General features: G+C 36.5%; 1 protein-coding gene across 6 annotated transcripts in view; it reads right to left on the bottom strand.

Moving 5' to 3' along the window:
* Positions 1-18,245, bottom strand: part of LOC103470008 (rho guanine nucleotide exchange factor 28-like) — a 50,804-nt gene extending 32,559 nt beyond the window's left edge. For 2 of the 6 annotated variants that reach the window (XM_017306751.2, XM_017306750.2), the window contains exons 1-10: positions 18,098-18,243; positions 17,339-17,385; positions 12,618-12,759; positions 11,947-12,056; positions 10,901-11,087; positions 8,689-8,872; positions 7,662-7,863; positions 6,637-6,712; positions 4,611-4,654; positions 3,361-3,454 (exon numbers count right to left, since the gene is read on the bottom strand). In XM_017306751.2, the coding sequence (XP_017162240.2) occupies positions 3,361-3,454; positions 4,611-4,654; positions 6,637-6,712; positions 7,662-7,863; positions 8,689-8,872; positions 10,901-11,087; positions 11,947-12,056; positions 12,618-12,759; positions 17,339-17,371 (1,072 nt within the window). In that variant the 5' untranslated portion in view covers positions 17,372-17,385; positions 18,098-18,243. Of the gene's footprint in view, positions 1-3,360; positions 3,455-4,610; positions 4,655-6,636; positions 6,713-7,661; positions 7,864-8,688; positions 8,873-10,900; positions 11,088-11,946; positions 12,057-12,617; positions 12,760-17,338; positions 17,386-18,097 lie in introns of all 6 variants that reach the window. The other 4 variants (XM_008418114.3, XM_008418112.3, XM_008418113.3 and 1 more) reach the window with 4 other exon arrangements.
* Positions 18,246-19,558: the final 1,313 nt, after the last annotated feature.

Below are 19,558 nucleotides of genomic sequence, written 5' to 3'. Positions count from 1 at the left end.
AGGCTGCTGGAGGATGTTGGCACTGTACTGGTGCACATTAATGCTGGCCTTTGTGGGGTCTGTGTGAGGTTTAATCCTTTTTTCCAGTCTCCAATTAGATCCCTCGGTTGGGGTCGAGGAGCTGGAGGAGGGGGGCTGATCTTGTTGGGGCTCCCGGCATTGCACTTATCGTTTCTTGTCACTTCACCAAACTATCCCCATCATAAATCCCTTTACTGTTGCTCTGTGTCTTTTCCCTGCAGCTTTAAAACTCTCTCACTCTCCTCGCCTATGGGGATCTCAATGAGCGGCTGGAAAACTGCATTCAGAAAAATCCTTGGCAACCCCCATTCAGCTACAAACACCTCTGTTAAAAAAAAAAAACACACCAAAAAAACTCTCCTTTGCCCCCTTTTAAAATCATTCTTCCCTTCTGTGGTTTTCTTTTTTCTCACACAAAATCATTTGTGTGAGAAGCTTCTCTCTTCATTCAGCTGTGAAGAGCCTCTCTTTAGACATAGACGTATACAGCGGAGGTTTTTGATTTGGGCAACATACAGTACTCAGGGGGTGCAACAGGAAAATATTATATACATGAATGGATGAAAGGAGGGCTTCTTAACTAAAATACAGACCAATAGGTCTGTGAAAACAAGAAAGAATAAATGTTTTGGATTTGTTTTTTAGATTGTGTCTCTCAGCTAAGATGTACCTATGAGGAACATTACCGACTTCTCCATTCTTTGTAAGTGGGAATATGTGAAAAATTGATGTGTCAAATACTTATTCTCCCCAATGCACACTGACCAGTAGGCAACTTGCAGTTAAATACCTCGCCCAAGCCTACATTTACATGGGGCAGCAGGAAGCTGCAATCAAACCTACCTCTGCAATATTACTACCCTTCCGACTGAGATAAAGTCGCCCCAATATTTTTGAAGCACCAGCAATTTTTTACGTAAATATACTACACATTAACCTCAATCCAAAAACATGCAGCTCCAAGTGAAAACACTAAAGCTAGTGTTAGACACAACAGCCTTGGTTCAGGTTCAGAGCAGAAACATTTAAAATCTGAGGTGGCTCAGATTTACAGGATATCATGCAAAAAGTGTTAGAAATGGAAAAACCTGCTACTGTCATACATGTGATACAGTGCTAAAAATGTGATCAATTGTGATCAATGACAAAGCTTCTAATTTTGTTATTGCACCACTTCTAAAATATTTTAGTCAGAAATGTACACAAGTTCATTCGCTCATTTATTTTTGAAATTGATTGGAATGGTCAAAAACCCATTGTGTTTTCTGTCTTTAAACTTAAATGAATTAATGTGTATTTTTAATATATACTTGAACACTGGTAAACAGTATGGCCTTGTTAATGAAGTTACAGTAAGCTGAGCGGGTGAGAAGAAGGATGACATCAGGAAGACAGGGGGAACATGACAAGTACCTTCCAAATACCACACCCCATGCTGAGGCCCCGGCTGCACAGATTCTATCTGTCTACCTGATGACGCATATGCGCCAGTCAAACACCATACTGCATGTGTCAACAAGCAGATGCACTCACAATGTAAGGCTCGATAGTTTGCTAAATATGTAAGGTCAGCCACTCACGATGCCCGGCAGCTCCAGAATGCCTAATGAAAAACTTGATGTCTTCAAAGGTCAAAGAAGTGGGTGATGTTAAAGGAGACACCACATTTTATTCCAGTTACATTTTTAGGGAGCTGAATGAGGTCAGTATTCAGAGACTTTACAAAAATATGCTAATTTAGCCAATAAAAACACATAAACTCGCAGGACCAGAAACAGGAAAAACTGTACCACCTACAGAGTGTTGTAGTCCAGTTCCAAGTATTATTAACTTGTAACCACAACATTCTTACACTAAGGCATCAGTCTTCTCTGCAGCAATCAGGACAATTATTAACCCACAGGATGTTCCCAGTTTAAAGACCTTTGTTTTACTATCCAGAAGCTGCTTAGAGCAAAACCACACTCAAGCTTCTAGCATGCTATTCTAGTCCAGAGGTACTCAAACCTTTTAGTACCAACACAGTAAAAAATAAATTTATTGAAATTACCACCAAACTGATGGACTTATTAAACAGCACTTGGACCTTATCAGTTTTCGTGCCTTTGTAGATTTGGTTGTTTCCCATTGAAGTACTTATTCAGTGGAATGTTTTATACCAACCATGCATCTTCCTCTGATAAGCAACAATTTTAAGTCGTTTTTTTTTTTATATATATATTCTCCACATACACTACTGTGAGAAAATTATTACATCAATCCAATAAATAACTCATACCAGCAGGACATTTCCTAAATTTACTCCAGTTGGATTAGGGTCCCATAATCTGTAATATTTTATGGGACAACTGGCTCAAACAAGAATCAGAACCAAAACAAAAAACAGGAAACAGTAAAAAGTTGTTGGAAAACATTATCCAGCTGACATAAATTACATCAGATTTCCAGCTTTTTATATTTACTTTAATCCCTATTAATCATAACATTAAATGGTGAAAGGGTGGAGCTGTTTTATGATGAAAACAAAACCAAGCCACAACAGTAATAACATGCACACTGTTTAATCCAGACCCTGCCATGCACTCTATTAGCTCATTAGCTCTATATATCTTTTAATACTGCTTAGAGGACTTTATGCTATTTAAAACTTGTTTTGAAGGCTACAAAAACAAAACAAAAAAACTTGTTCTTCAAATTAAAGTCTTTAAACCTTCAATCTGGCACCAATCCCTAAAGTTTGGACATCGATTTAAAGTCTGAATGCAAATGTTTGGTAATGTTGCTGCCTTACATCTATTATACAATTAATTTGACTGAATTAGCTTGTCAATACTTGAAACAAAAACTTTCTCTGAAAACCATTAAGTTATTTGCACCACAGTTTTAAAATGCTGTGTCTAGCTTTTTCCTGCTCATCAGGAATCAGGTGGCTCAACATCTTCTTTGCCCATCACATCAAATTTAACGACTTCTTTTTGGTAGCACCATAACTATAAACATAGAGTAGCAAGATTCCAAAACCTCTAAAGGTCGGAAGGAAAAACCTATTAGCTGGCCTGAAATGTGATCCCAATGTCAGCTGGGAATGTAGTTAGCCATGGTTGACGATTAATGCTAAGCTCCAAGTTTTGGTTTAAAAAAAAAAAAAAAAAAAAAAGAAGTAAATGTTTCCTCCTTTAATGATTAAAAGACACTTTAATAACATCCTACGAATAAACCAGCAATGATCTGTTTAAATCAGCACAAAGCCTGATCTCTTGCAGAAGCACGAGAAGCTCAAGAATTAAAGCCAAGTTGTAAAGAAAACACTTGTGCTATAGGAAACCTTAAGACATTTACCGGAGCCAGAGTGTGAAGGATCGTCCTCTTCGTCCTCCTCATTCAGGGCAAAAATCAACGGCTCCTCGCAGTCCTCAGCGAAGAAGTTGAGAACCTTTTGGTGGAACAACAAGCACGTTTACTCAGGGAAACCTTTTGCCTCGAGCATGCCAGAAAGCACAAGCAGAACTAAGCACAAAAACACAAGTGTTTGGCCATCGCCTGGCCGTGTGAGAGAAATCAATTAGTTAACCATCTGTATCGCATAAAACAGGTTCCATTGGATGACCAGAGTCATGTGTCACACCTGTCAAAACATTAAACACACATTCAACCTGTTCAACAAAGCCAGCTTTTCTTTACTGTGTGCAAGGTGCCAACTCCAACACCTCAACAATAAGAGACGCAATAAAGAACACAGAGGCAGCCACTTTGCTGCAAAGCTGGTGCAGATGTTTATCAAACCTCCATTCAGAGAAGGATTTAAAAGAACGAGAAAAATATACGATGCTTGGAAAAGATATTCATCTTCTCACAAATTTCTTAGATTGTTTTCTTTATTTGTCACACTTAGATGTTTTAGTTTATGAAACAAATGTTATTATCAGACCAAGGTAACCTCTTTACTATAAAAAAGAACTTAGGCATATGTAAAAAAGAAAGGAATGGTCTCACATTTGCCTAAAATGAATTTAGGAGATGTTATGAAAACATTTTGTGGACTCATGAGACAAAAATAAAACTATTTCACATGAGACCTGACAAAAAACCAGCAACATTTCAGAAAAAGTACATCGTGCAATCAAACATAATGGTAGGTCTGATGGTAGGATGTGATGGTCTGGGTTTGCTTTGCTGCTGTGGAATCTGAACAATTTGCCATAATGAATGGAACAATAAATTCTGCTCTGCATCTCATGTGCACCTGGATTATAGCAAGAGCAATGACTCAGAGCAACACCAGCAGGTTTCCCTCTAAATGGTTCAAACAAATCCAGATCAAAGTTTTGGAATGACCTATTCAAACTGTGAGCTTCAGGTTCAAGACAGTTCTTCAGATTGGGATGTTGTGGCATGTCAAATGTTGCTGAATCAATGGTTTTCTCTAAAAAACTAAAAATTATTTTAGTATTTTGTTTGATCATCTGAAACATTTAAGCTTGAGAGAAGCAAAAGAACAGACAAAATCAGCAGTGCAGGCAAAGACTTTCTGATGGGTTTGTCACTGTGGGTTCTTTCTTAATACCATCTGGTCTGCATCATATACTCACATTTTCATCAGCAGAATTTTCTCCGTTCATGACAGCGTACAGAGCTGAAAGATGAAGCCATACAGAAGCCGTTAAACTTCAAAAAGAAACTCCAGCAAGCACACATGTTAGTCAGTTTTTTAATGATAGCATGTAAAGTCTGACATTTGTTTTCTTTGTATGACCTCAGGGGATTTCTACTGTGAAACCTTCTTCTTAGCCCCTTTTTACTACCATGTGCATCTCAGACCAAAGACTGCGGTATATAATCGCTTACCAGAAACAAAGCATCAACAGACAGTGTTTGGCTGCTTTGATTTATGACGTGGAGCCGAAGTAAAAATGTAAAGTAGATAAAGGTTAAGAGAGAAAACGAAACAGCTTGAAGACGCCTGGGAAAGGGAGAAAGCAACAGCTTAAGAATGTGTCAAATTCTTAAGCTATTCAAAAATTTTAATGTTTTTCCTCTTCCAATTTGTGACATCAGGAAGTAGAAGCCCCATTACAGTAGTGATATACAGCAGTGATATCTATTGTTTAGATAGCAGAAGAACAAATGCACAATAAAAGGATGAAAGAGACTAAGGGAATACACCAGAAATAATGTCTGCGTTTCTCTTCTATTAGTCATCCTGTCATTACTGTGGCTCTTGGTATGTTTGTTGGTCACTGAATGAAACATCTCCCATAAAAATATGTACTGAGACGAATTATGAGACTTTTCCTCCAGCGCCTCCTGCAGGCCAGAGTTGATTTCAGTCAGTACAGTACGTTTGCATCCACATTAAAAAACTAACACACCCCAAACTCACTGGCACAAATTCATAATTATTTAAAGCAAATAATGTTGCATGTTTTTGAAAGCAACAGTATACTGTGCCAATCAGTGTTGAGAAACTTTAAAACGGTAACAAATGATGACCTGTTCCTGCTTTCCTTGGTATTACTTATGATGTTGTACCAACGCCAATGTCTCTTAGCCACTCTTCAAAATGGGAAAGACAATTTAAGTAATAGAGATAGTTGTTGAGCTACTGAAAATACCGAAACTTACCCCTAACTTGAGACAGAGTAATGCATAAAAGGTATAAAACAACTTGAACAGTGAACAGACTGATGTTTATATTGTAACCACACACAGTAAAAAGGTTAGCTGTGGGAGACAGAAAAAAATAAAATCTAAAACTCACTGTTCAACAGCTGCAGCCAATTTTTACCTGAGTGATAAATTATGTTAAATGATCTTTATTATGCTTCACCAGCATATTATGCGCAACTTGGTGTAGAAGGTGCTGACTTTTAATGATCCAACATAAATGTATTTATCTATTCGTTAAAATTGTGAATTTGTCCAAATTTCAGTTCATGATTAAGAAGAAAATCTCACTGTGCTCAGCTGAAACCAACATGGTGGCCTCACCATGAAGGCCTGAACTGTTACACATAAAACTTTTAATATTTCTTCAAAATATAAAAAAGAAGCTTTAGCTTTTTCAAATGATGGTGTGAAACAAAAAAAAATATATATATATATATATATTTGAATAAATAAATTATCTATTTATATAGAAATTTGTTGTAACAACCGGTTTGAATTTTATATAAACTACCAAAATCAAAAGTCACATTTTTCCCTTTGGATAAACTTCTGCAGTACCTCATCTCCCCATTAGATGGTAGTCTGTTCCTGTCAACAATCAGGTGAAAACATTGAGACCCAACTCCTCTCACCATTCTCCAATGGCATATGCATCCCTAATTCTTGATATTTTCATTTCAAGCACACAGTTTTTATGGTACTCTTTTCACAACTAAGAAAGTAGGGGGAAAATGTTGGCTGCTGGTAACAAAGTACCTAAAGATCAAATTCACCAATGTGTATAAAAATCTTTTGGTATTTGACTAAAAATGAGAAAAAGTATTATTTTGGAGAAAGCCCCAAAAATAATACTGGTTAAAACCATTTTAAATATTACAAGAATGTCAGAGTTTGGAAGCAGGTCATGCTATATATTTTTTTTCATAGAAACAATTAGAGAGTTTATACCAGTGTCTGCAGGATCATCCACAAGTTCTTCCTTCTCTGTTATGGTTTCCACCTGTTCCCTTCTGAGCGCTTTGATCTGCAGAATGGAAAGTAATGATGGAGGAAAAAATGTGCAGTAAACTAATCAAATAAAATCTGTGCTTGTGTTTTTTTTTTGTCTATTTGTGATTTTTGTCTATTTAATCATTTACATAACTAAATAATTATGTGATGTTATATATATAATGTAATGTAAATAATAATAAATAATTTGAATTTACATGTAGAATAGAATAAAACACTATTTACACAGATACATCACACTATAGGCACATTGAGAGTCTTGTGCTTTCCTCTGACTCCATACTAAGTTTATGAATGAATGAATGAATAAATAAATAAATAAATAAATAAATAAATAAATAAATAAATAAATAAATAAAACTAAAAACAGACAAGATGCAAAACATTAAGCTTTTGTGTATAAATAAATAAACAGTCATTGGTATTCCTCATTCAAATGATCTAATTACTGCATATTTTTCACTTTTTGTGTTGCAGCAATGAATAGTTCCTCCCATAATTAATAAAACCTGAATTAAGTAACATAAGAATACATAATTTTTTATATGAATATTCTTGGTTGGGCAAACTTCAATAAAATATTACTCTCGCGTATAGAATTTTTTTTTTAGTTGCTATATTTTTCTGTATGTAGTTCTGTTCCTTTCATTGTGTTCAGGAAGCTTTAAAGTTATTTGTTTCATGAAAGCACATTTGAGAACTTTGCTTTTTTTAGTTCAAAGAAATATTTAAGAAATTCTTTTTTCATTATTTTCAGATCTAAACTTGCTTACTTGTTTGTTAATAAGTAAAATTAACAAATTATAAGATAATTCCATATTTTCCTGGTGTGGTTAACAAAGATTTGCTTATTTAAATACAATTTAAATACAATTTAATTAATATAAAATTTTAAGAAAATGTAACTAAGCTTCCTCTCAGAGGCAAAAGTGCAGGGCTTTTTGGGCCTTACTCTTCCTTACCTCCCTGAGGAAGTTCTCATCTCTGAGCCTGTTTCTGAGCAGGAGGATATCAGCGTATCGACTCTGCACTGAACTCCATCTCAGGTTTTGTCGAACGGACAGAGTCAGGTTCCCAGTGTCGTGGCAAAACCGCAGCAAGCGAGACCGATCTGCCCACACTTGTGTCAGACCTGCTGGTGGAGTGGCGAGGGGGTTGGGTGGGCTGCAACGGGCCAAGATGATACAATTTTTCAAAAAAGTAAATTAAGAGAAATTAAACTGTTCCAAATGAACTGACAAAATATAGAAAAATGTTATAGATAATAGTTAAACATATAAATTAGTCATATAATTTTAGGTATCAGCTCAGTTTCCCAATTAGGGCTTTTGGAAATGAGAATATCCTGATTCCTGTTGTTGCTCTACAGAGTTTGATGAATAAAAACATAAAACATGTGAATCAAATGGCTTTTTTTTCTTTTTTTACAATAAAATGTCCCAAATCCACACTTATTAATGTGTTTTTTATGTGACTCACTTCACTCACATGTCAGATGTTGAGTGAACTACGTGGTTTTTTTTTTCATGGAATACGTGGTTTTAATGTCATTTTTACAGGTGAAATACATGTGATTTTCTGTAATTTTTCAGATCCAACCCCAGAAATCTGCAAAGCTGGAAGAAAAAAAATCCATCTTTTATTCATAAACATATCAGTATTACATATCCTGTAATGCTGTAAATTGGGCTGCACATATTATATTGTTCATCTAAAGATGCTGTAAGAAAATATCCCTGCCTTGTGGAAGGATGGTCAAAAATTTTCCATAAAAACAACTTCCTAATTCTTATGGAAAGCCTTTCTAGAAAAGCTGTTATAGCACTTGTATACATCAAAAAATGATATAAAAAGTGGGATGTTATAAATGACCAACTAAACTCTGCATTGCAATTGAAGGCTCTGTGTTGAACATATTCTCTTTAGCAAAACAATTTTTTTTTTGTCATATCTTTTCGAAGAACTCCTTGTAGAATCCTAGTTTCTTACTTTGTGAGCAGCTCCAGGAGCTCAGTGTTGCCTGTGGTCTGCGCCAGCTGCAGCGGTGTGACTCCGTCTTCGTTAGGGAGACTGACAGCCATCAAACCCCCCGGCTGGCAAAGCAGCAGCTCTGCAAGCCGATAAAAACCCCACCGCACAGCCAGGTGGAGGGGACACTCTCTGGAAACGCGACCTGGAGAAAAGGGAAACAGAAACATTCAAAAATGTCTGGCATTACGATATGCAGAAAAAAAAGTCACAAGCAAGAAAGAAAAGGAATTAGAAAAGAATGAGAAGAGAGAAATGATTGGCTATTACAGAATGTGAGGAGAAAGCAACACATGAATTATACGTTTGTTTTTAAAAACATGCATCCATTCTAGGTTATAATCAGTATAATCCAATTCAGGGCTATACAAACTGAACACTAAGTGAGGACAGATTATCTCTTAGCAGATGAGCGTCATTTCCGAAATCTAATTAGCTGAAAACAAACTGCTAACACGGAGCATGTGCAGTTTCATTTAGCTTCTTTGGTGCTCCAAATTATCCCAAAGTATTTCATTGCTGAAAATTATTTCCGTTTGTAGCGTTGCTTAAAATCCCAACTATTCAGACACCAGTAACAGACGGATATTGTGGTTATGGGAGCAAGAGATCAGAAGAGGAACTTTTTAAAAAGTTAAGCCTCACAGGGAATGCTTTGATTTGTTACACATGCGGACTAGTGATGGGTATGCAGTTAAATGATTGTTTATAAAAAGGTCAGGCGATGCAAGAGGTGTAACCAAATCATTGTTTTGCAAGTCACTAGTAAGTCCCAATCCCAGGTAGACTGGTCCACCCACTGCTGTCCACCCACTGCAGACATTCAGAGGGAGACATTGCAATGAAACAGGCTGCCATTACGAGATTAACCAGTAAATGTAGTCAAGGCGTGTAGAATAATTTAATAACAATATAATAATAAATATTTTAAAAATATATAAATTAATAATAATTTATTCATAAATCCTAATTGACCTATAACTAACACATACATTCTAACTAATAAACATCGAGATAAAAATTTGTATGGATGTTTTTTTGTACTAACTGTTAAACCAAATAAACAAAGCATCCATCCATCCATCCATCCATCCATCCATTTTCTTGCACCCTTGTCCCTTAGTGGGGTCGGGAGGGTTGCTGGTGCCTATCTCCAGCTAGCGTACCGGGCGAGAGGCAGGGTTCACCCTGGACAGGTCACCAGTCTGTCGCAGATAAACAAAACAGCTATTTAATTTAGATAAGAATGGGCAAACTGACCCACATAAACAACTTTTTTTTTCACACAAACTAAAAAACTATCTCGATTTGACCAAATTCAACAATAAAAGCCTGCTTCTGAAATCTTACAAAAGTAACATCATGTCATGAAAATAACAAAAAATGTTATGCTATTAATTAAACAAACAGACCAACTAAAGCAACTAATTACATCAGAATTGTTTACTGCATTATGTTTTTCAACTACCTTGTTGCTGAAATGCGATATACAAATAAACTTGGAAAAAAAAAGATTTAATCCCAGTAATTTATGAAATGCAGACAATACAGTGACATCATGAGTGCTGCTGTCCACCCACTGCAGACATTCAGAGGGAGACATTGCAATGAAACAGGCTGCCATAACGACATTAACCAGTAAAATTATGTAGGTGGCCTTACACAGGCACTTGGATCACACAAACAGATGGTGGCAGCTGGGAAGCAACGGTCGGCACCAACGTACAGGAACCTTGCATGAACACACACTCTCACTCACCTTCAGATTTACTGAGCTGTGCCTGCGGTTACTTCCCAATGGAAAGGTTCTATTAACCCCATAACACACTGCTTAATTGGCTTTGATGAATCTGACCGAAGCACATGTGACTATGTTCACTTCCGATTTCAACCCTTTGAGCTCAGAAAATAGGAACAACAGCAGCAGGGAGTAAATTGGAGGACAGAAGGGTTGAAGAGTTCACTCTTACTGTGAGGTGCTGGATTTGATTTCTCTCTGCAGAACATTTTAACCAAATCAACTCAAATTTAACGCTCCAGAAAAGTTATTCACTTGAATTTTAATAGTTCTGATTAATCCTGCTTTAGATAATCCATAAAAAAGACATTATTTCAACAATGCCAATAGTTGCATACACACTATAAATAACATGGTGTGCAGTCCTGCTTTTACCATCTCCATGGTGGCTGCCCAGTACATTCCAGTTTGGAGGAATGTCCAGGTTGGCCATGGCGAGGGCCACTTTGCGATCCATAGCCCACCGAGAGCTCTCCTGGCGCAGGCTGAAGAGGCTGCTCAGCTCCTTGTGATCCGTGCCATTCAGACAATGTCCATGAATTATGATATGCTCTGCCAAGTCCTGGGAATAAATCAATTGTCAAGGAGGATAAAATCAGTACATGGAAGGAGAAAACTCAAGGAATCTTCTTTTATCTTGTTTTGATGCTTTAAAAAAAAAACTACTACTAGTGTGATAGTTCTCAATCAGAACTCAAATGTTTTTGGATATGCCTAATCTCAGCCATGTGAGAAAAAGTAGAAAACCCTTAAAAAGCCTTTGTGTTTTTCTAAGACAATATTTCAAATACAATAACTGAAGTAAAGGCCTTTAACAATAAAGTAAAATTTGATGGAAACGATGTCTAATGAGGAATAAATAAGGACATTCCATAATTTATTCTGACATAAAATGTATACAATTACACAGAGAGCTTATAAGATCAGCTACACATGATTGAATATTGTTACAGGATTTTACGTTTGCCGTTTAAAGTTCATAAATTTGGTCAGGAAAACTGTTTATTTGCCGTCATGACAGGCTCTGCTGTCGGGGAGAACCTGTACCATGTCAGAAACCAAGAGGGAGAGGGTAAGCAGAGCATACACAAGCCTGATTAACAGCGCTAAGACCCTCCTCCTGGCTTTGATTGGTTGTTTCTTGCAGCTAGCACTGGGAGCATTGGGAGAAGGCAGAGAACATAGATTTTTTTTTCACTGATTATCTGTCTCATACCATGCTATCACAATACAGTGGCAGTTTTAACAAATATGTAAAAAAAAATAATAATAATAAAACTTTTTTCATATAAAAGTTACATGCTGCAACTTTTAAACAATATTTTTGAAAAGCTAAACCTTATCTGGTGAAAAGGGATGTAGTGATAACATTTTAAAAGAATAATGCAACACTTCAGGTGACATAAATAAAATCCACTTACCTGAGCATCATCATGTACATACTCTAAGGAAGCTCCGCCCAACCAATTGAGCTGCGTGGATTCAGAGCATAGATAGGCTTGCACAGACACCTCCTCTGGCAAATTGTGTCCTAAAGAAGCAATAAGACTAACTTTAGACTGACTTATATACGTCTGATCAAAATAAATGTATTTTATTTTTCCTATGTGACATGAGGCATTAACTCCAATTAAAATACAAACAAATTCCATTAAATCAGTAAAATAAATCTGATAAAAACGCTTCTTAATCTCATGCTAAGTGGACACCGTCAGGGTTGATGAATTTTCAGCCAGAGATGGTCAGGTGATTATTAGGTATGAAAAGACTGAAAAACCTGTATGACATTATGGCAAAATTAATTTACATGAATTGTTATAAATTCATGTGTAATGTCTGTAAACCTGTAAAAAAAAAAAAGAAAAAAAAGCTGCATTTTGTTTTAAGTGAATTTTTTTTCTTTTTTCAAAAAAGAGTTAGCAAAATACAGAGAAGGAAGTTTATTACTTTTGCAGATGTGCTCTAGAAATGTACCGATGTTTTCCACAGGGTAGATAAGATAAATCAACTGTTCCCACTAATTTTGTTTCAAGACAAACAAATAGAATCACACCTTTATGTTTAAAAAGACATGCAAAAACAGAATGCATACCTGGCACAATAAAGTAGAGCATGACATCGTTTTGAGCCCGGGTTACATGGACCAGCGTGGATCCCTCCAGAACAACATAGACTTCAGCATCCTCTGGCACTGTGTCTAACCCTTCCAGCAATGCAAATACCTTGGCCTCACCCTGAGATAAAGAAAGGTGAGAATAGTTGAGAGAAAAATATAGCAGAAAGATGATAGACAAAAAATGATCTTCTCGCAAAGCATGCAGGCTCACTTTAAGCTTCGACTTCTGTAGGATTCTACAGATTTATAAAGTACACCAAATCCCCCAACAGCGCTCCCTGAGGGTACAATAAAGAATCCCCCCTCAATAAAAAAAGGAATGCCTCATGTGTCTGATGCAAAGACCTGCCCTGATCCCAACAGGCAAGAATAATTCTAACTTCTCATGTGAAGCAGCACAAAAAAGTACACAACTTTTCTTTTTTTTTCATAGCAGTAAATCCAAATGTAATTTCAGGCACCTTATAAAGTTTCTGCCTGCTTTAACTATCAAAGTCCATGTAACTTCCCGTTATGATGCATCAATCACAATGAAGAGAGTCATGTTCATTGCAAGTTAAATGCAAATCATCTGTCACCACTTTCTTAGGAATGAAGTGACCACTGAAATATAATAAATTCATTTTCATGTTCAACAAACTAGTTTGTGATTATTCGAGGTTTGCGATATGGTGAATTAGTTATCAGAAGATGTATACTCTATGGCCACAAATGAATGAACATCATCAGCAACTTCAGGTAGCGTTTTAATAAGGAGTCCATGGACTCCCAAACAAACATCCATCACGCTGTAATACAATCACAACCAACTAGGACTGTTGGCATAAAGCAGAATCAGTGCATTCATCCTGTTTATGCTCAATCCATGTGAATACTAAAGATGAACTTGACATACATCCTAAGGAAAAATATTTTTCCATTCTCATCTGACATCAATAAGGTATTTATTTTCTTCACACAACTGCCAAGCATTGGATATTTTCTCTTTTTCTGATGATTAACTCTGAACCTAAGAGATTCAAAATCCCAGACCAACAACCATACCGTGTTCAGAGCCATTTTAATCTCTTTCTTTTCCATCCTGGTGCTCAATTTGAACTTCTGCAAGTTGTCTTCACGACTCCCCAAATACATTAAGATGCTGTCATGTCAGTGGCGTTTCAACACGCAATTAAACAGATGATCATAATTAAATGCGTGTACTTTTGCTTTTAGTTTTAGTCATTCAAAGTATTTCAGGGCCAGTAGCCGTTTCACAGATTTGCCACATTCTAAATGTCATAAAGCAACAGAAATCAATTTGTCCACCTCAACTGTCCTAAATAGAGCAGAGTATTGAGGCCACAAGACGAGTCATGTGGGTTATTCTTGGAAACATATCAAACAACTGACTCAGGTTGGAGCGAAGGAAACGGGCTGAAGGAAAAGGACTCGGTCAATACGTTGAATATAAATGAACATTGATATGAGGAGATTTTTATGCTCATTTTCTCATTTAGATTCTATTAGCCTTGCTCAACAGATGACCTAATTTTGTAATGGAATAAACTGAGATGTTTTTCAATCTCAGAGACTGGGTAATTATGTCTCTGTTTCTCTCTACCTCCTTGACCTGATTGCAAAAGGTGGTAGAAGGACGATTGAAGAAATCACAATAAAATTTGAAAAACAAACCCAAGCTCAATTTAAATCTAATCACATCCACAAGCAACTGCTTTTGGAGGTTTGCAAATATTTAAAATGTTTACCATATATTCAACATAAACATCCTTAATGTATTAGAAACTACAACCACATTATGTAATTATATGCAGTCATGTTGTGGAGAACAAATTAAATGTGCAAAACATTTCATACAATTTGAAGTTCGAAGAAGGAAGGAGCTGTGGGACTAAGTGACAACCAGTGTAAAAGGATATCACTTTTATACTTTTAAAACAAAAATAAAATGAATAATAAAAATAATAATAAAATTTCCCATTCTCTAATAAAATGAAATCAACCACTTAAATGTTTTCAAATAATTTCACATAATAGGGATCTTTTCCAAACAAAAAGGACAACTTGACCAGTGTCTCACGCAGAGAAAACACATAAGTAAAAGAAAAACTTATCGGATCTGACAAATTAAATATACTAGAAACGACAGTCTGCGTGCAATGATGTCAGTCCAGCCTTATGCGCATGACACGACTGGCAAAAATGTAATGACGCTTAAAGCCGAGTCCTTTAGACCTGGATTTGAACTGCCTCTTTTTTCCAGATGGTGCTAAGAGTTTAAAAGTTACAATGTTATGCATGTATAGATTGGAAGCATTGTAAAAAAGAACAATTAAACTAATTGTAAACTAACTAATATAAAGTTACCTGTTTTAGGCAAGCAAGAATGTAAAAAAATAAATAAAAAAATCAGCAAATTCTCCTCAGCAATGATGTGAAAACGAAGGAGTAAACTTTTTTTTTTTTTAGCAAAGTGTTGCTCTCAAAACACTTTTTGAATGAACATTCAACATTTCTACAGTTGGTGAAAAGTTCCTGTCTTCTGTAAGATAAATCCAAAAAAGCTGTTCAAATTCACAATTTCTGCTGAGGTAGAAACTGCATCAGCCTTTATCATACAAATCTTGTATGATAAAGCATCTCAACATACTAAACATTGCTTTTTATGTTCTCTTTTTCACAAGGCTCTCAATAGTTGCTAGTTGCATCTTAGCACAGTGATTTTGGTATTTTTCCTCACTTGTGAAAAACACTGGATAACTGACTTTCCTGCTGAGAGCAAAGTGTTGAAACAAATGTCTACAGATCAGAGGTCTCAGACTTCTCAAAATGGTCAGTCTTCCCCTCCATTAATGTTTAATATTATCTAGGTAACCTTTAATCAAACAAACAAAAATAAAATAAAAAAACATTATGTTAAAAACATGTCAGCTTTATTTGAACTGCAAACAGTGTGAGGAATGGATTTCTTGTTTGATCTTCAAGGAACCTTCAGCGCTTAGTGTTTGCTTACATTGTCAAGATCCCCAACCTGAAAGCACTAAAATGTATTTGACCACACTGTTTGACTTATGTTACATCACACATGATATAACAATTTAAATGTTCACCACTTGAAACTTCACAAACTAATTGCAGAGCAAACACAAGCATTATTCTTTTATTTTTAATTATAGGGTTACTGATTTGCCAGCAATATAAACATGAGTCATGCCACCATTGTTGCTATTAAACTGATGGATTAGACTGTTTTACATTTTGTGTTTTGAAGTTTTGATTAAGTGTTGAAATAATCCAATGGCCGACCACAGAAATTATAAATTCAAAGAGCGACTTAAGAACATCAATGAGTATGCATCAGTCACTCTCATGTCGGGGTCACTGAGGCCTTACTGGGATTTTAAAAAACATTGTGTAACTACATGGAGCAATGTGATTGCATATTGTTACTAAAGGAGAGACAGCACAAAGAAATGCTGCATCTTGATTTGACATACATTCCCTTGTAAAAGTATTAAAACCCATCAAGCTTTAACGTCTCATCAGGTTAAAACCACCAAATAAATTTTTGTTTTTTATAAACTTGCACAAAGTAAGGAATAATTGTGAAATGGAAAGAAATTGACATGTCAGTCTGAAAAGAGGTTTAAAAGGGAACACCGAGTGAATTAACAGCATCATTATGAACAGGGATCAAAAACAATATTCCATCCCTTGAATGCCTTATGGAAGACTACTAAACCCATTCTCATGGAACGAGTACTGCACTGCTGCAAACTATCAAGACTCGACTGTCCACCTAAACTGACAGTCCAGGCAAGGAGAGCATTATTCAGAGAAGAAGCCCAAGGTAATTCTGGAGGAGCTTTGGATATTTATATCTTAGGTGAGCAAATCTGTCCACAGAAAAACTAATAGCTGTGCACCCCACACATCTGGTGTCCATGAAAGATTGGGAAAATGAAAGCCACAAACACTAGAACCCCAGTTTGAATTAATTACAACTTGTAACTACAAGTCATCCAGGGGCCACAGGTAACATTTAGAAAAAGATCATCTGGTCAGATGAGACATCTAATAAACATTTTACCCTTCATGCAAAACATGTGGTGGAAAACTAAAATTACAAATCAATCTGATCACAGTGACATGGAGGCTAGTCTCAGCTGATAAGAAGACGGATGGAGCAAAATACAGGAAAATCTGGGAAATAACTTGACAGAAGCTGCAAAAGACTTGAGGCAGGCGCTTATAATTTGCAAATATATATCTGGACAATCAAAGTCCAGACTCAAATTCAAAGGAGAATCTGAGGCAAACCTTGAAAATTGATGTACACATCTGCTCTCCATCTAATCTGGCTTAGATTGAGCTCTTTGCAAAGGTAAAACATTTCAATTATAGAAACAAGAAAGAGACTGTCCCTAGACTTGAAGACTCTGGAATGGTTCTTTGATGAGGTGGAAGTAAACAGAGATAGACACCACACATTTCTTTTGCTTTTCTTGCTAATTAAAGTAATATGAATACATTTGCAACACAGAAAAAAAAAGCAGCTTAGATTTTCAAATTAATGAGGGCACTCGTTTTTCAGTACCATGCAAACTCATTCTGCAGAGATTTCCCACAGGGATACCAACTTACTCTTGAGAGTAACTGAAGAAGCTTATGTTGAACTCAACAGCACATATACTCACATAGAGAGGCACCTTCCTCCTGCTCAGCTCCATGCATACAGCAGCTGCTAGGTGAAAAAAATATTGACACAAAATGAAAAAAATGGGGGAAACGCACAGAGTAGCATGTGACTCCTAATTATTTCCTTGCTTATTTTGGTTTTCCATCTGATCTGATCTTGAGGATTATCAAACCTTTAAGCAGTCAGAGAGGTCATCTCAAGAGACAGCATCGGCTTTTGATCACAAGAAGGTGAATAATGATTTTAATGATCGACCCCCCTGCCATGGTGTGTGTAAAGAGAGAAGACCAGAATGTCCATGAATCTGTTACACACGGCAGTTCAATAATGCGCGTGCCTGGCTTTGTGCACCAGCAGGAAATCGATTACATTTCAATGCTGCAGGGTTCAGATCTGCTCTGTGTCAGTGGCCACTTCCTAAATGAGACCCAGCAGTGAGATCTTAACTGCCACAGTCATTGTTCATAATGAGACAGCTTCCTGTCCGTTTTTAGTCTTCTGCAATCACACACTTAGAAACAGGCTGCAAGATCTCTGAGGAGGAAAAGTGTGAAAATAGCTGTTCATGACACCAAAAGTCCTCCATAATTGAAAAAAAAATTAAATATACTTTTACATTAAAACCTTAAATGGATGTGATTTTTTTCTTAAAGACTTGCATGAATAATTGTACGCTCATTTAGCTTATTGATGTAGATACCAATCACACTTCTATAATAATAATAATTTTTTTTAAAACTACTACAAAAACACTTACCTTGGACCTTACACTCCAGCAAATATGTCCTGAGAGTAAGTTGTAATTCCTTTAGGACAAGCTCTTAATTCAGATTTATCATTTTTTTGTTCAACAAAGCGATCAGATCGGGCTGCTGCTGTCTGCACTGTTTCAGCCTCCTCTCTGGTACAGCACTGATGCTTCTCTGTCTTCAGCCAAAATCCTTCCTAACGTGATAAAAGTTACCCCATTGCCTTAAAGCTATAGCGACCTCAAGTGGAAGATAATACGACTGACAAGTTCTCAGTGGAAAGTTACAGTTTTTTGCACCTTAAAGTGTTCCTTGCACCTTATACCCACTTGAAAAATTCAAGTGGGTATAAGGTGTACTTGATTTTTGGTTTTTTTTAGGTTTATCAATCAGACTTTATTCTACTTCGCTGAGATTTTATGAGACAGTCCAACATAAAAATCACAACTATAGAATGGAATAAAACATAATTTTTTATACATTGAGTCAATATTTAAACCATTTTCTTAAGTTGTTTTGTAGCCTCTTTTAAGTTTTCTTCAAAATTTGACCTGTACTATCTTCTAGTCAGCTTGGATCAACTTCTCGGCTGCCAATAACAAAGAAGCGCCCCATCTACTGAGCATGATGCTGCCAATGTGATCTAGAGCGTTACTTTTCTGCCACATAGTGCTTTGCGCATAGACTTTGATCTCATCTTATCAGAGCACCTTATTCCACATGTTTGATGTTTTCCCTGCATGACGGCTAGCGCCACAAGTCATGCTGAAACTTGTGCTAGTGGTGAACTATTTTCTCCCCATAAACTAGTATGACACCGTCTCTGTGTTCTATGCTTTGCTTCCTAGAGGTAAAAGCTCGGCTACTGAGAAACCACTGTTTCCTGGAGGCATGGTCTCCGCTATTGAGGTTTTAAATTTTACCCAGTTGCTAATGCCAGTTCAACACTATGACGCTTACCTGAAATTGCCTGCGCTGTAAGAAAGAAGTCCCAAGTTGAAGGAGGAGCCTGTTGATGCTAATTCAATATTTGGAAGAGTGGCCAACACGAACTGAACGGCTTTGTTCACTTCCACCGCTGCCATTGCTAAAGCTACAGGCAGACCATAATTCTAAAACATCGCAGAAAATCAACGTCATGTTCACAGTTGTTCCTGTTTCCAATTTTCTGTTCGCTGATTGGACCGGTAGAAATTAAACCGGAGGAATCGGAGTGAACAGGAGAAAGCACAGATTTTGTGTGAATTGAAATTTTAATCGAGCTGAATAGTGGCAATAACCAGGTCAGTGGAATACTGGACGCTGAACTTCTGGTTTATGTATATACGCATTATATCTGACACTAATTTTCTCCCATTTCACAATTAGTCTACCTTGTCTTGGGCATCTTCACGAAGTGTAGAACGTTTCAGGAGTTTTAATATTTTTGAAACTGTACCATAAAAAGCAGACTAATCTCAAATTTTCTT

Source organism: Poecilia reticulata, chromosome 9 (assembly GCF_904066995.2).
Source record: "Poecilia reticulata chromosome 9, P_reticulata-male-v2, whole genome shotgun sequence".
NCBI lineage: Eukaryota > Metazoa > Chordata > Actinopteri > Cyprinodontiformes > Poeciliidae > Poecilia > Poecilia reticulata.
Note: the sequence above shows the minus strand (reverse complement) of the source record. Positions and strands in the feature narration are given on the sequence as shown.